At 45.6% G+C, this 17,816-nt stretch overlaps 1 protein-coding gene across 3 annotated transcripts in view; it reads left to right on the forward strand.

Moving 5' to 3' along the window:
- The window catches only part of Fstl4 (follistatin-like 4), a 427,962-nt gene that overhangs the window by 392,137 nt on the left and 18,009 nt on the right, over window positions 1–17,816 (forward strand). For all 3 annotated transcript variants that reach the window (XR_388477.4, XM_006533539.4, NM_177059.3), the window contains exons 9-13: window positions 5,910–6,071; window positions 6,392–6,526; window positions 7,786–7,812; window positions 9,129–9,247; window positions 11,546–11,695. Coding sequence is in view for 2 of the 3 variants with exons in the window: in NM_177059.3 (NP_796033.2) it covers window positions 5,910–6,071; window positions 6,392–6,526; window positions 7,786–7,812; window positions 9,129–9,247; window positions 11,546–11,695 (593 nt within the window). In the remaining variant the exon portion in view is untranslated. The remainder of the gene's footprint in view (window positions 1–5,909; window positions 6,072–6,391; window positions 6,527–7,785; window positions 7,813–9,128; window positions 9,248–11,545; window positions 11,696–17,816) is intronic.

The following is a 17,816-nucleotide window of genomic DNA, read 5'->3' on the forward strand; positions in this document are numbered from 1 at the left end:
ATTCAGAGCCAGGGCTGAGGGAAAGCCAGCTGAGCAGGTGGGAGACCAATGGAAACGAGGAGGGATGCCCAGGGCCAGGCAGAGACAGCAGCCTACAAAGATCACTCAGCTGCGTCGTGCAGTGCAGACAGGCCGGGGCAATGATTACGGCTGCTGAGGTGAAGCTAGCATGTGGAAGCCACTGTGACCCAGAGAAGAGCAGTTCCCACTGGATGGCTGGGTCCATGTGGCTGGAACTGGCTTAGAGGGGACTGTGAGATGATGTAGGAGAAAAGGGGCTGGGATGGGGAAAGAAGATAGAGAGAAGAGCTGCCTCATTTTGGGGGGTGCTTTAGAGTCACTTTATTCTCTTTAGGAGAGAATGAACAGATTGTATGATCTGAATGGAGGGAAGTCCCTCCAAGTAGAAGCAGAGGAGGAGCAGTGGGTGTTATCCTGGAAGAGGAAGGGCAGGATCCAGGGCTTGGGCTAAGCAGAGCAAACAGGGCAGCAGTCCTGAAGTCCAGCATTGTTGTGCAAACAAAAAATAAAAGACCAATAGGTCAAAGGTACAGCACTTGCTGAGCCTGTGTGAAGCCTTAGGTTCATGCACTGAATGAATGAATGAATGAATGAATGAATGAATGGATTGAAGAGGAAGGGGCTGTCCCTAGGAAGCTGCAAGAGAAGCAGTGTCCTCAGAAAAAGCCAGGTCTCCGGGGGAGGGTGACAAACAAAGGAGCTTCATTGTGGGGAGGGTCCACAATGACAACTTGAAATGATGTCATTACAGGGGACAAGAAAAGAGCCTGGTGGGCCTCACTCAGAGGTCTGAAGAAAGCTGGGAAGGAGGGAACAGTAGATGTCCCCTCCTCAGGCTCCCTTCAAGGAGAGTTGCTGTCTCCTTAAAGAGACTTCCAGATGGGCAGAGGCTCTGTGTGTGTGTGTGTGTGTGTGTGTGTGTGTGTGTGTGTGTGTGTGTGTCTGCCCTACCTTCCCCCACACACACACCTATGGAGATTTTAGTGCTTTGAAGTGCTATTTTGTTGAGTGACTCATCCTACACCCTTGACTTTCAGTCAGGTATCTTTCTGTTCTAGAACACTATCACAAATTTCAGTTTAAATTTAGTCCCAAATTGGCCTGAGAAATCTCCCATCTCAGAGAGGCCCTGGGAGGTGGGGGCCGGGAACAGGGCGAGCATTGTGTGTGAGCAGATAGATGTTACTTGCTCAAGTGTGAAAAATTCTCAGTCTACAGCACATGCCTGCCAGAGATGAGAGCAGAGACCAAGGCCAGTCTCCAGGGATGGTACTGACCACTGTGGGAGCCAGTCCTGTTCCCTGGACGAGCTTAGCACCAATAAACAGACAGATCCTGCAGACACCTTGGGGTTTAGTCTCTCCTGTAGGAGGAGAGGAAGGTAAAGCCTCTGCTCCCCAGGGCTCCCCCTGGGGGGTGACCATCGCACTACAGCTCCTTCAGTCTTCTTTCCCACACAGAAAGCTCCACCACCCAAGGGACCGAGGCTCTTAATGCTGTGTGCATTGTGCCTGATACCCGGCTGGTCTTTCTACTGAGGTCAGCTACCTGACATTGAATTGACAGAGCCTTGTAAAAATCAATCAAGGTCTTTAGTCAGGTGCTAGGCTCAGAGAAGAGGAGACCCCCTCCCCCCCCCCCTGCACTCAGTATCGCAATTGCTCTGTGACATCTTGGTTTAGCAAAATGACAAGGAACAATGTCAGTTCTCGGTTCCCTTGGCCACGCACTGAATTGTTGTTTCCTTTCTAGATAAACTCAGCATTATTTTTGTCAAGCCCCAACGGATCCATTTTAATTGGAATTGGATAGAGTCTGTGGGTTAATTTGTCAGATCTTGTTTGTGACAATGGAAAATCTTCCTAATCAATGGCTCGCCTCTCATTATTACCTTTCTTATGCTGTCACTAAGATTTTACAGTTCTCATCACTTGGGTCCAGGCTGTTGTCTGTCTGGTCTATTCTGATCTATAAATAAGCTATTTACTTTGGATGTTTGGTACTAGCTCCTTATGGTCATGTGATCTTAACCATCTTTTTTTGGCTTGTGGCCTGGAGTGCAGCTATGGAAAACAGCCCTGTTCTCTATTATATGGTTGCGATCTTGAATGTCCCTCTGAGAGACTGGAGACATGGCTCAGCAGTTAAAGAGTATTTGCCTAAGGACCAAGGTGCCTAGAACCCACAGCAGATGGCTCACAACCTCCTGTAACTCTAATTCCAAGGGGACCTGATGCCCTCTTCTGGTGTCTGAGGGCACCATGTGAACATAGTGCATATACCAACAAGCAGACACATATGGACATTTAAATGAATATGAATTGTAAATCTTTTTAATTTTGAAATGTTCCCCATGAGTGTTTTGAAATTTTGGTCCTCAGTTTGGGATGTTATTTTAGAGGCTAGAGACCCCTTAGGAGGTGGGGCTTGGGTTATGGAAACAGGTCACTATGTTTCTGTTGAAGGCTCTGAAGTCGATACTCCCTTCAACCAACCACATTCTCTGCTGCCTGGTTGGTCACAGTATGAAGAGTCTCAGTTGTACCAGAGAGAGAGCCCCTCGAATCACCATGCCTTCCCCATCATGGTATAAGCTGAGAGTCCTTCAGTTGTTTCTGCTGGGTGTTTGGTCACAGGGATAAACATGGCACCATCCTTTAATGTCTATGCCTTGATATCTTACCTTCCTTGACCACACCCCTGGAGCATCAGAGTTAACACTGCTTCCTGTACTTTCTCAGTTTTGAATTTCCTGAAAGGAATGGTGTTGATTCTTCTTTTTATGGACATACTCTTCATTGTAGGAAGAAAATATCATTTTGTTCCTATTTACCGGGCCTTGCATAGTCACACACCAAGAAAAGGAGTTTAGGTCTTTTTCAAAGGCTCTTTCGGTATCTAGTAAGAAAATCAAGTGATTTATTTTTGGCCACCTTTGACTTTGATCATTATAGATATCCTAATAGACACTGAAACATACTTAGAGTCTGCGGCTATATTTTATGTGTGTCTGCATGTTTGTATGGTCATATGGGTGCACATATCCCTCAGCACATGTGTAGACATCAGAGGACAACTTTGGAGGTTGTCCCTCACACCTCACCTTGCTCGAGGCAGGCCTCTTGTTCACTGATGCCGCCCATGAGCATCTGGGGATTCTTCTGTCCCTACCTCCCATCTTGCCTGGAGAGAGATGGAATTGTAGATACATGCTACTGAGTCCAGCTTTCTACATGGATAGTTGGGATAGGAACCCAGATCCTCTCACTTGCACAGCAAATACTTTGTCTATGGAGCCATCTCTCTAGCCCAGTGTGTTCTTGAAATGCCAGCTAGATGTTACCAACTGTATTTATGATCCTGATTTGCATAGGACTGTGGTGGTTTGAGTAAAAACAGCACCCATAGGCTCAGGTATTTGATTACTTGGTCCAGATTGGTGTAACTGTTTGAGAAGAATAAGCCTTGTTGGAAGAAGTCTGTCACTGGGGGGTGGGCTTTGAGATTTCAAAAGCCCATGCCATCCCCAGTTAGCTCTCTCCCCCTCTACTTCCAACTCCTGTGTAAGATGTAAGCTCTAAGCTCCTCCTCCAAGCCCACACCTGTCTCTGCCTTGCTGCCTTGCTCCCCACCATGACCATAGACCCAACTTCTGAACTGTGAACCTCAAAGACTTTTCTTTGTTCTGTACATTACCTTGGTCATGGTCTTCATCCAAGCAATAGAAAAGTAACTAAGCCAAGGGCTGAGTGAGACAGTCACAACTTATTGATTTATATATCTGAGTCAGCTCTACAGACCCAAAGCTTCCTTTTAAATGATCCATTTCATTGAGGTCTTTGTTTTTATTACCCATAACTTAATACAGCTTTCTCGCACGCTCAAGCCCCTTTGTATTCTTTTTCTCCTGTTTTCAATTGATCAAACTTGCTGTTCTTACAACTAGGCAGCTCAAAGATTTGCTCATCGCTCTCTTGGCTTTCCAGGTGAGTTCTCTGTTCTACTTCTACCTCTGTGGACTCTTCTACTTCCTGTAGGTTTGATCTGTGGTTATCAGGCAGGTGGCTTTGAATAGGTGGAGATTTTTGCAACAGCACAAGCTCACTAATGCCTAGGTCCCAGGTAGTCCTAACTAAAACCCTGGTTTGTTCTAGAACTTTCTCAAACCACGCATCAGTCTCAGTTCTCTGGGCCTCTATACCCTCCTTACCCAAATTCTGTGCCTCTTGAACCCCATTTCTTCCTCTGCCCAATGTAAGGTGTGAGAAAGCTTCCTTTCCTATATGAACCAAATGGATGGAAGAAAAGCTTACATCTGTGTTCTTAAAAGCAATCCCTGCCCACATCTCAACTGGACCCACTCACCTCCTCCATCCTTGATGGTTGATCTGGGGCAGAACCATCTTTGATACTGCTATAGCCAGGGACTCTATCCCCAGAACTTTGAACAAAGAGACCCAAGGGGAGAGATGGCAGAGACATCTTGCTCTTGGGATTCCCCTCTTCCCTCCCAGAGGTCAGTCAGGGCAAGCCTTGGAACTTGAGCTGAGTTGTTAAGAAGAGTGTCTATGGTGGCTGGAGAGATGGCTCAGCGGTTAAGAGCACTGACTGCTCTTCCAAAGGTCCTGAGTTCAATTCCCAGCAACCACATAGTGGCTCACAACCACCTGTAATGATATCTGATGCCCCCTTCTGGTGTGTCTGAAGACAGCTACAGTGAACCCATAGAAATAGCATAAATACATCTTTAAAAAGAAGAAGAAGGAGGAGGAGGAGGAAAAGGAGGAGGAGGAGGAGGAGGAGGGATGTCTATGGCAACTGCAGATCCACTGCTCCTAATGACTCTAGAGTTTCTCCTTTGTCCTCTGTCCACTGAGCGTGGACCACCAGAGTGCTCCCTTACTCAGACTCCTCCTTGTAATAAACAAAGGAACTTCCAGATAGTGCTAAGAAATCGTAGTTATCCACTTCAAGAGGAATCCATCCACCAAAAAAAAAAAAAAAAAAAAAAAGGTGTGATTTGTTTAAAACTTGTTTATTTACATACACTCTCAAATTCTGTTTTACAGTATATAGAGTAAAATGTATTAATAAACATAAGCCCTCGTGAATGTGAGAAATGATGGTGTTTTTACTTCCAGGGACAGGAGAGACGATTCCCCCAAAATCTCCACTTCTCCAAGAGTCCCTCCCCATGGCCTGCTCTTGTAAGGGGCAGTGCCCTGTAGAATGTGCCGGAGTCTTGCCTACCTGTGGTCATCTAGCCAGTGGGTCAGGTTATATATATACCCAAGCTGAAACTCAACCACCAGGGGCCAGAGCTGAGTTGTTCCCCAGCCAAGGAGGACACAGCCTTCTTCCACATAGGTTCCAGAGCTTAGGGAGTGAAGGAATAAAAATGACCCACTGGAAAATCGATGGGCTTCCCCAGAGCTGTGATGTAATTAGCAGCCCTGCCAGTCAGTGCCCATAAGTGCTTCGTGAAGCATTTCCTGAAAGAAATTAAGGCCCTGTCCAATGGCTTTCCGATAACAGGAATAATACATCTGAATTTCACTCGTTCAGAGATTAATTTCAGCCGCTGGCTTCTCTTTACATCCTGCAGCTGAGCAGTGTTAAATATTTGGATGTCTTTCTGATCATATTGAGAACAAGGGTGGAAGCCATGAATTACGGGGTACGACACAGGTTGTGTTTATTACTAGTAATTCATTTTACAGCTTTTTTCCTCAGTGCTTGGGTTGTCAAAGATGATCACTGTAAACTGGTTCCACTGCCTCCAGAGTCGCCTCTCAGGTTCACCCTCTGGATCAAGGGTCTCGGGGGTTGACTACAGGCCCAAGAGCAGGTGTGGATTTGTTCTTACCAACACTGATTCTCACCCACAGTGCCACCAGTCATTCGTGTCTATCCAGAAACCCAGGCACAAGAACCTGGGGTGGCAGCCAGCCTTCGATGCCATGCTGAGGGCATCCCCCTGCCCAGAATCATTTGGCTGAAAAACGGCATGGATGTCTCAACCCAGATGTCCAAACAGCTCTCCCTCTTGGGTAAGATCTGCATGTAGGAAATGAGGGGCGAGATCATAGCTGAATCTGGCATGTTAAGAGGAAACAGGGATCCCCTGTTGATTGGCATACACAGCTCATGGGCATCTGAGAGGCAATTGGCCAGATTCCAGGTCACCCTCTACTTCAGCAGTGCTACCCCATCCTGGGTCTAGTCCCAAGAATGTTGGCTGCCTTCAGCCATACCCAATGACTATGGTTTTAGCTCAAGGCTCTTCAGAGATCCTGAGAGGATAGTGGGAGGGCACATGAAAGGATGTTTCCCCCTGAGAGTGCCACCCTTTGCACTCTCCCCTCTACAGCCAATGGAAGCGAACTTCACATCGGCAGTGTCCGCTATGAAGACACCGGAGCATATACCTGCATTGCCAAGAATGAAGTGGGTGTGGATGAAGATATCTCCTCACTCTTCATTGAGGACTCTGCTAGGAAGACATGTGAGTGCCCCATAGGCTCTGAGGTCCTCATTGAGCTGTATGTTAGGGGGACAAGGGGAATGCACTAACTCTCCAGGGCCACAGTCGCCAACCGGGAGCCTCTAAAGGCTGGGATAAATCTATTTCCTCTGTACACAAAGCTAGGTACAGATGGTGACCTTTTCAAGCAACCTACAAAGCTCTGGGAACATAGACAATAGAAGTCTCTGATCAGGACACAGAGGCCAAATAACCCAGCTCTGCTCTTGCCTCCTATGTGATGTACGACTAGAAACTCAGTCACAAAAGCCTTTGTGCCACCACGTGCTCCAGGTATTCTAGAAGCTCACAGGTGCAGATAGCAATCCCCTCTATACTTCCTTTGATCTGAATTTCCAGAAATGAACCTTTTACAAGTCTTAAATAACTAAGTTTTTTTTTTTTAATGTGTACCTGTGTGTGCTGGTTCACACACAGGCCAGAAGATGGGATCAGATCTCTTGAAGCTGGAGCTGCAGGTGGTTCTGAGCTGCCTGTTGTGGGATGCTGGGAACTGAACTCTGAGCCTCTGGAGTAACAGCATATGCTCTTAACTGGTAGGACATGTCTCCAGCCCCTTCAATAACTTTTTCATCACAGCATATTATAATTATTCTTTTGTATTGACAGTAGATGTGTATATGTGAAAAAAAGCATGAATGGAGTTTAGTACTCTCCGTGGTATAGGGAACTACCAGATGAAACTGGGAGTAGAGTGGCCTCTCCTCTGGGAATTATCACCCACCTCGTGGGCTAAGCATCTTCTCCCTTATAACCACTGCCTCCCCAGGTGGCCCTGCAGGTAGCAGTCACAGCATAGGTGGTGGTCAGTCCCTCCCCGTCTGTCAGACTCCAAGATTTGATCATTGAATGAGAGAATGTTCTTCCTTGGAGAGTCTTAACTAAAAATTAGCTTTCCTGGAAGACAGGAAACCGGGGAGAGAGGCTTCTTGTTCATCATTGCCCACAGAATCGGGGAGGCTGCTGGAATCCTAGGACTCCATTTCAAAGGTTCATTTAGAAAGAAAAAGCATTCTGAAATCTGAAGTATCCACATGGGTCCTGCACTGTGGACTGGTGTTGTTGCTGGGCCAATGAGTGATCCAGATTCGTCAAGCAACAAGTGGATTTTAGAATGTCCCTTAGTGGAATGAATCACAGCAGTGAAGGTTTGACAGCGTCCTTTTCTCTTTCTCTCCTGGGTTTCATGCTGCTGCTCTCCTGATTCTCGGCTGCCGCAGTGGCAAACATCTTGTGGCGGGAAGAAGGTACTGAGTATGGCTGTCCTGGGTCATGTCTGTTACATGTGTTCTCACTTCCCCGAGCTTCCCTGAGCCACCAGCTTTGCAGAGCCTATGTACCAAGGGGAAAGGGGACTCACAGTCAAACTCATGTGGCACACCTATGCACAGAGCCAGCTTAGTCTCCTGAGCTTTGGGCACTGAGCCTGACCCAGTCAGTACATGTGAGAGACAGAGACCCACAGCAGGGTTGTTGGCTGTAACCATTAGTGCATTCTCTGCTCCCCAGCTTGGTTGCCTCGACTGCAGAGCTTGTCTTCTGTGTGTTTTAAGCAGTGATATGCTGTTAGGCATGCTGTTAGGGTACTGCAGAGGGACTCATGTTTATATAGCAGAGACTCCTAAGGGAACACGAGTCTACTGGGGCTGCTGTGTACTGTAGGGACCAAAGGCACACTGAAGTCACCTTAGACTATAGGGCTGGTGGGTGCTGCTTTCAGAGTAAATGATGAAACACTGAACAAACCCCATCTCACCTCAGCAGTTAAATGCTTTGCCCTTCTCTGCTGATATTCAAGTCCTAGAGAGGCCAGAACACAGAAGCCAAGAGGAAGGGACCACGGGCCCCAGGACACTCTCAAATCTTAGTAGGAGAGAGGTGAGACCAGACAACAGCAGCAGAGGAAACTGGGAGCCTTTTGGAGCCTGGTAGTAGAAGCTAGATTTCAACAGAGCCTTCTAGAGGGCAGATCGGAAGGCTGCGTCTCCTATGAGGTTGGCTGTGTTGAATGAGTATTGACTCTCACTTTCCCATACTGACTGAGCATCATTGCTGCACTAAACTGGAAACGTAGCTGCATCTACAAACCCTGTGTGGGATCCATTAAGATGTCAATCTTGTGTTGGCTTTTCTCGTGATTGGCTTTCAAAGAAGCCCAGGGAGGCTTTGCCCAGAGTGGCTGTTTCAGCCCAAGGTTTGTAAGGTGGATCATTCATGACAGAGATGTTTTGGCATGGTGCCTAAGACACTGAGATTGCTGGGTGTGCTGCACTGAGGCATATGTATATAGTAGCCCCATATGATTCTCCAAGGGATAACTAGGATTGGCCATTGAGTGCAATGCTATGTGCTCCCTCCAGCCCAGGCATCTTTGACGGACTGGGTTGCAGCAGCAGGAACCCGTTTGCAAAGCTGGTGATAGGTTATGTTGGTTCCAAACCTTGGAAACTGACTGTCTACCCTCTCCACCAGGAAAGTACATTACACCTCTGCTATGCTGCTGTGCCTTGTGTGGCCCTACCACACAAAAAGCTCATGACTATGCTGTGTTCGTCCCTCCCAGGCCTCAGCGTGGGAAACATGTTCTATGTCTTCGCTGAGGATGGCATCGTTGTCATCCACCCTGTGGACTGTGAGGTCCAGAGACGCTTGAAACCTACAGAGAAGATCTTCATGAGTTATGTGAGTTTCTGTGGCCGAGGCAGCTTCTCTATCATGCATGGTCCAAATCCACAGGTCATGCTCCACATGTGTGCGTGCGTGTGTGTGTGTGTGTGTGTGTGTGTGTGTGTGTGTGTGTGTGTGTGCAAGTCTGGGTTCCTTCAGCTCTGTTCACATGACGGTGTGGTTCTAGGCTAAGGAAGGAGCGTGAGGCAGAGAGTTCTAGTTCTCCATACACCATCCAGCAGCTGTGAGGGCCAGGGTGTTGCCTGTGCCCTGGACTATTCAACCCTACCTGCCCTTGAGGGTTGGAGGTGAGGTAGTGTGGAGTCAATGACACAGACTTCAGGAGCAGGTGAGAAACACTGAAGCAAGCTCATCTGAACACGACTGCAAGCTCCTTTAATGCCCTCTACCCACACCCCATCGGTCCCAAGAAAATATCTCTTCTAAACAGCAGTTCCCGATTGGCTGGCATTGTCTGTGCCAGCAATCCTTGGTCTCTCAGGCAGTCCTCAATTAGGTTCTCCTGCAGGAGATGTCTTTGTAGCTGTACAGACCCTGGCATTTACATAGTGGTGGCCCCTCCATTTCTGCTACACCAGGGGACACTGGGTTCCTGGCTTCCAGAACTTCTTAGTCAAATAATAGAGACTGCAAGGTGAACAGGCAGCCCCTAGATAGGTGTTCTTGTGACCCTTAGGCATGGACACACATGAAGGAATGCCCAGAGTTACAGAGGTACTGCTACAAATGACACATAAAGCCAAGTATCAAGTGACAGTTGACAGGAGGGGGCAGCAGAGGAGATAACCACTGGGGAAGGCTCAGGGCGCCCTCCCTGCTCCATTCCCCTGGGTTCCTGCTCTGTTCTCTGACATCCCCTCAGGCTGCTGTCCCCGAACAGTTGCACCCTGACCCTGTTAGGCATGGGGTCATGGTCCTGCTTGCCAGAACTTAGCATCTTGTGATGCCAAGTAGCAAAGGCAATAGAGAGAAAAGAGTCTAGTCATGGGAGGCAGAGCACATGGCCCATCCTGGATGATCGAGTTTGAGGCACCTCTGAAAGAACCAAACAGACCTGAAAGGATGTTTCTGAGCTGAAGACAGAGATCTGGGCACCATCTGGTTGTGAGTGTTGTCAAAAGCTGAGGAATGGACAGTGGCATGGCTACTGACTGCAGTGGACAGACATCCAACAGAGGCCTGAGCCGTTAACCACTCAGGGGCAGGCTGACTAAGAGAAACCAGAGGACAGGGTTAGGACAGGGTAATGAGAAAATCCAAGAAAATATGCATCACAGAAGACACAGAAAACAATGTTCCTATCTTTAAAACATAAAATAAAAAGGACCATAATGAGGGGGGAGGAAAGCAGTGAGCTCCTAGTTTTGTATAGAATGAGGGAGATTGGAGAAAAAGAACTAAAAGTTGATTTTAGATATACAAGTTTAAGGTGCAAGAGACAGCATCTAAGAGTGGCGTGCACACAAGGGGCTTAACTAAAGATTGACACTTGGTAGCATGCTGTCCTTGCAAGCATGAAGGCTTGAGTTAGAGATCCTTGAGCCCACATTAGAAGGGGGCATGGCTGGAGAGATGGCTCAGTGATTAAGAGCACGTGTTGCTCTTACAGGAAACTCAGGTTCAGTTCCCAGCACCCACATGGTGGTTCACAACCATTATAAACTCTAGTTCCAGAGGCATCAGGCACACATGTAGTATACATACAAACATGCGAGCAAATCTTTTTTTTTTTTAAGCATATGTTTGTAATTCCAACCTAGGGGGACAGAGGCAGGCAAACTGTGATGTTCATTGGCCAGCTACCCTAGCCTACATGGTGAACTCTAAGCCACTGAAAACCCCTGTCCCAAAAATAGTAATAGACAAATAATAAGGCTGACAGCATTGGGGGAATGATATGGCCTCCACAGGCATGTGTGAATTTGTACACATATGAACACCTAGGAATTTGGGAGTAGCGAGTGTGCAGATGGTACCTAAAGCCATAGGTTTCAGTGAGGTCAACAAGGAACTAGACTTTACAGAAGAAATCCAAGAATGAGTCCAGGGCTATGCCACACAGAAAGATCTACAGACTGAGAACACGGTGACAGAGTGTTGACCTTGATGAGGAAGACAAAAAGGTCAAGTGAGAAATTTGTGGTGTGGCAGGGTCTGCATGCTGTCGTATGTATGAATCCCAAGGAGTTTGAGACAAGAAAAAAGGGGATCCAAGAGGGTCAATGGCTAGAGAGCCCAGGGATGTTTGAGTAGGGTTGAAGAACAGATACATGGCTGGCTGTCTCCTTACAGGAAGAAATCTGTCCTCGTGTGGAAGGAGATGCTACCCAGCCATGCCAGTGGGCCTCTGCAGTCAACGTCAGAAACCGGTACATCTACGTGGCCCAGCCAGCACTGAACAGGGTCCTTGTGGTCGACGTTCAAGCCCAGAAGGTCCTACAGGTAATAGCTCTTGGAAGAAGTGAGAAAGACTTGAAATCCTAGGGCAACGCCTGCTTTGTGCATGCTCCCCAACTCCTATAAGAAGAGCTTAGCCAGCTGTGGTGGTGCACGCTTTTAATCCCAGCACTTGGGAGGCAGAGGCAGGTGGATTTCTGAGTTCGAGGTCAGCCTGGTCTTCAAAGTGAGTTCCAGGACAACCAGGGCTATACAGAGAAACCCTGTCTCGAAAAAAAAAAAAAAAAAAAAGAAGAGCTTAGCCAAAGGAGACTTCTGTGCAGCTGTCTATCAGATATATATTACCGTGTGCCCAGCACAGTATACATGTTCAAAAACCAGCCATGAATGAATGCACTGGAGGCCACAGAATGGACTCTAGTCAGGGAGGCAGAACACAATGCAGAGTTTCCGGGCGCTGTAGGGAGCGAGAGCTGTGGAAAGCCAGGGTTAATGTGCCCAAGGAGCTCTAAGACTGCTTGAAATTGACTCTCCCTCTGGAACTGAGCAGAAGCTGAGATTGGAATGTCTCCTAAGACACCAAGGGTGGAAGCAGCATCTAGTGATGAGGGGAAGAGGTGGAGGCAGTGAGCTTAGGGATAAACAGGAGCTGGCCCCCAGAGAGCCTTTGAGGCCAGTGAGACTGTAGAATAAAATCAAGGTGAAAGAGAAAGTCACCAACAGATTTCTGAGCATCAATTAACACAGCTGCTGCCTTACAAATCGCAAGGAAGATAGAGCAGGGAGACGGCAGAGCTTGTCTCAGGCACAAGGTGGTGGCAGCTTCGGAGGACTGTGATGAGAAATTAGTGGATTTGCTTATTTTTAGTCACATGTATGTGCACATGAGCATCAGATCCCAGGTAGGTGGACTTACAGGCAGTCGTGAGCCACCTGATACAGGTACTAGGAACCCTAGCTTCAGTCTTCAGGAAAAGTAGCAGGCGCTCTTAACCACTGAGCCATCTCTCTAGCCCTCCTAAATCTCTTTCTGGCAGGTTGAATGTAAGGTTTGAGAAGAAAAGAAAGGAAGCACATGATTCACTTCCTGGTTAGCTTGAGCGTAGAATGGTTCTATGGTCTATAATCAATGACAGGTTAAATTAAATCCCAGCATCCACATGGTGGCTCACAACCATCCGTAATGAGATCTGATGATCTCTTCTGGTGCGTCTGAAGACAGCTACAGTGTACTTATATACAATAATGAATAGATCTTTTTAAAAAATTATGGCCCCAAAGACATTCTATGCCAGAAAACTGAATGTTACCTTATGTAGCAAAAGGGACAATGTAGGTATGGCTAAGGATTTTTCAAGTTAGAAGATCCTAGAAGATCCAGATGGACCCTGGCTGTAGTCACAAGTATTCTTGTAAGGGCGAGGCAGAGGATAATTTGACCACAAATGAAATCAAGGATGCAAGGATTAAAGATGCTTCATTTCAAGGCTGAGCATAGAGCATAGTACAGATAGAAAGGAGATTCAATTTGAAATGCTGTCAGGTATCTAGGTAGACACATCAAGTAAACAGGTCTGAAGTCAAAGGAAAGACAAGGCTGCAGCTGTCTGCTTGAGTGTCATCACCCTCAGGCCTGATTAAATCTAGAAAACTGGCTGAGATACCCCAGGGTATACAGATAAACAAGAGGGAAAGAATGGAGGCCTGAGGCTGTCCCATATCTAAAGATCAAGAGGCAAAGAGATGGACAGCCAAGAAAGACATCTGAGGAGGATCGGGCTGAGAGGTAGGAAGAAATCCTGGGCAGGTGGTATTCCAATAGGCAGAGATAGTCTCAAGAGGTACTCTCAGTGTTAGGCCATCTTGAGAACTGGCCCCTGGATTTCATCTTACCGCATCGTAGACCACTTTAGTTACAACTGCTAGGATGACAACAAGCATGGCCACCCTGGGGAAGGGGACTCAAGTCAGAATGACAGGGGAGAGAGAGTATGTGGTGGGGATATAGGCAACCGTATAGATGAGTTTCAATGCAAAACTACGAGTATAGAAATGAAGAAGGGGGTACCAAAGGAATGTTTTCAAAGACATTTATGTCCCCAGATTATGTATGCAAATGCTAATGGTAACAACTGTTCCCACACTCCTCCCGTGGGTCATCAAAGTCAGCGGGCTCCAATGTACATGGGTGGGGACACCAGCAGAAGCCAAAAGAATATCCCCCCACTGGGTGCAACTAAGCCACACAGGGACATTAGTTAGATTCCTTTTTTTGATATCTTTCCACTGAAACAAAAAGAAGATTCTCACCTGGTCAAAGGTAAGCATGAGATCAGATTGACCAGGCGCATATACACAGAAAGCCGCACTATACAATTGCCCACTGAAGGGCTGGGACTAGAAACTTAACCTGCAGCCAATCAGCAGAGCTTTCCTGCCCCTGAGTATAGAGAACAATTAGGACCACCAGAGTTGTGGGTTTCCCGGGTAGATGCAACAGGGTTTCGGTTTGCCTTTTTGTAACTGATTCCCATGATCAGAGAACGCACTGAATAATTTCCATCTCTTGAAGTATATACTAAAGCTTATTTTAAAACCGAACTCATGATCAACTTTGATAAATGTTTCATGTTTACTTTACGAGAACACGTACTCTGGTATGAGATGCACTATTTAATATGTGTCGGTTATGTCAACTTGATTCATCGTGCTGTTCAGATCTCCTTTCTTAGGTGATTTGTATTGTATGTTTAGTCTATCAACTGCTGGGGTGAGTTTTTAAAATCCACTCTGCTGTGGAGTTATCTACCTCTCAAAGTTCTATCATTTTTACCTTAGGATTATAGTCCCTTCCTAGAAGAAAGATTCCTTTTTCTTATGTCCCTTTTATCTCTGGTAATGCTATGAACCAGTTTTTTAATAATGCTAGTATAGCTAAATCCTATTTTAATTAGCATTCTCAGACCACAATTGTCCATCCTTTTACTTTTCAACCTTCCTATTCCTTATATTTAAGATGTTCTTTTATAACATTTAAATTTATCTAGTTTAATTAGCCTTTTAAAATATTTGGTCCATTTATATTTAATATAATTGATATAGTTAAGTGTTTCTACAACTTTACCTTTTATTTAGCCTGTTTATGTTGCTTTTCTCTCATTTTTGTTTCCTGTTAGCTTCAAGAAATACTTGTGTTCTATTTTTCTCCATTATTTATTGAAGATGTACTTGTGTTATTATCATCTTAATAACTACAACACACATCTTTATACTGGTACTATCACATGTAAATTGTTAACTTTTATCTTGGCTTCCTTTCTTGCTACAATTCTAAAAAAAAATAAGTAAATAACCCTGACAAAAGTACTTAGGGGAGAAAGGGTATGATTCTAGATCCATTGTTGCAAGGAAATCAAGTACAAAACAGCCAGTCACATTACATTGATAGTTAAGAGCAGAGAGCAATGAATTAGCAAATGCACCTAGTGCTTAGCTTACTTTCTCCACTCTTTTAAACAGTCCAGAATCCCCTGCCTAGAGAATGATGCCACCAACAATGGGCAGGACTTCCCGCCTCAGTTAATGCAGTCAAGATAATCCAACATAGACAAGCCCAGCTGCCCATCTCCCTAACTTATGTCAAATATGAAGTTCAACACTAGCCATCACACTGCATTTCTTCAATAATCACTAACTCCTTTAACCTTCTTCCTGCCTTTTATATTATTATAGTAATATACAAAATTAATTAGTATTTATATCCAGGCAATAACTGATATTTACCCATATATTTATCTTTCTAGTCCTCTTTAAAACTGAGGTATATGGTAGTTGTTTTGACAACATCTCACTCCATAAGCCAGGCTAGCCTTGAACTCACAGTCCTCCTGCCTCAGCCTCCGAAGTGCTGGAATGAGGTCATTTTTTTTATTAGCTCTTTTAGTGTTGCTGGAAACAGGTCTTGGTTTTGTTGGAAGTGAAAATATTCACTCTTTATTTCTGAATAACTCTAGATGACAGTTGTTTCCTTCAGCATTGTAAGATTCTATCTCCTTGCTTTGTTGCTAGGCCAACTGTATCTTCCCTGTCTCCTCCTCTGCATTCCTCTTTGTTTAGCATTTTAACTGCAATGTAAGGTTTCCAGAGGCTCTTGAGTTTGCATACTGAACATTTATTAGATAGGAAAATTCTCAACAATTATGTCTTTAAATACTCTGCTTCCTAGTGCTCAACTCTCTTCCTTAAGACCACCTATCCCTACCCTCACACCAATCCCCAACCCCATCTTTAAAATGTTTTGCCTTTCCATTGTATCACATGTCTCCTCCTGTTTCAATTCTGTATATTCTGCAATGTGTCCTTCAGTTTTACTAATCCTACATCTAATATAGGCTTGCCTGATCATCATCATCATCATCAGATAATTCATTTTACCTTCAAATTCTCTATTTAATTCCCAATTTCACATAAATTCTTAATTGTCTTCTTGTGGCCCTTCCTGTTACGATTTTGAATAGTAAGAAAAGATATCTGCCTCTTGAAATGCCTAGTGTTTATTTTAATCCAAACATTCTACATATTTTTTAAGTTGTAAAATCTGTAAAATAGCTGTCACCCATCAGAAAGACTTGCCCTTTCCTCTGCTAGGCAGAAGGAGTAGCAAGTTGATCACTTTAAAATCTCTCGAAGGCCAAGTCTGCTCTATCCACCCCCTAATCCTGAGGCTTTCGCTCAGGCTCTTCCTCCTGACAGACTTCAGTGCCTCAGCACAGTGAGACTATGGAAGAATCCCATTCTGAATTTAATCGACTTTTTGGCTCAGCTTTTCAGCGCCCTCCTTTACAGCACTGAGTAGGAGCATGAAATCTCACAAGAAGGCATTAAGCAGTAAGGGAAGACAATGGCTACTGTCTAAATGCCAAGGAAATTTTGCAGTGAAAAGGGCAGATAAACGGGACATGTTCGAGAGGGGGGACAGAAGAGAAGGAGCTTTAGAAAGATTAAGAATTGAGGTCCTCAGATGGTAGCTTCACTGTGGGATAGAAAACTCCAGGTGGAGCATGGCAGTGCCAAGGTGCCAAAGCCTTTGGTAATTTGGTATTAGTTCCTTGTCTTATTGCTATGACCAAATACCTGACCAGAAGCAACTGAAGAGAGAAAGGTATATTTTGACTAGAGGTTTGAGGGTCCCAGTCCACCACAGCCCAAAGAGTCTCCAGTGTGAAGGGGTTGGTCATACTGAATCCACCGTCAGAATGGAGAGAGATGACTATTAGCACTCAGAATGCTTTCTCTCTGGTTTCCCTTTTCAGTCAGTCTATGGAAGGTAACTCCCGCATAAGCCAACACTGACAGCCACCATAGTGAAAGCAGTAACCAGGAAGGCAGACATGCCAGCCTACCAGAGGAGACATCATTCTTGAAAATTAATTAGAGCCTCTCCTTGGGACTTCAGTGGGTGGGAGCTATCAGTTAGAACCAGAAAGTAAAGGGAGACTTTAATGAGAGTGGGGATGGAAGACGGAAAACATTCCAGCAGGGTGTGAGGGAGCAAAATTACAAACTCAGTTCTGCACTTTAAGGTGAGGTTATTAGAATTCGGTACCAGGGAAAGGCTATAGATGAGGCCAGTGGAGAAGCTCTGGGATGTGCCAACTCTTGTCAGGAAGAAGTGAAGAAGGACGTGGAGAAACAAGGAGGTCAAATGAAGTGTTTCTAAAAGAGAATGGTGACCATATAAAGTCCTATAATGCTAAGAGGAGGGTCATAAAGTGACCACTGAACTTTTGAGGGGGTCTAGGACTCCTCACCACAGTCATGGAAGATGAAAGGGTCAGGGTGGTGGCTTCATAGAGAGTTGTTTAGCAAAGTTTGGCCCAATGTGGACAGAGATGGTCATTGTTTTAAAATTTTTCTACCTGACTAGAAAGAAACTTCAGAAATTATGAGGCAAAAATTATGGTGATCAATGGAATGCAGGAAAGACATTGAACCCATGGAGAAAGTGGGTCTTTGAGCATACGTGATGGATAGTTTTATGTCCTCTGAGAGGCAGGAACCTCAACTGAGAAAATATCCCATAAAATGTCCTGTAACAAGCATGGAGGGCATTTTCTTAATTGGTGACCAATAGGGAAGGATCCAACCCATTATTGGTGGGTCCACC

The sequence above is a fragment of the Mus musculus genome, chromosome 11 (assembly GCF_000001635.26).
Source record: "Mus musculus strain C57BL/6J chromosome 11, GRCm38.p6 C57BL/6J".
Classification (NCBI taxonomy): domain Eukaryota; kingdom Metazoa; phylum Chordata; class Mammalia; order Rodentia; family Muridae; genus Mus; species Mus musculus.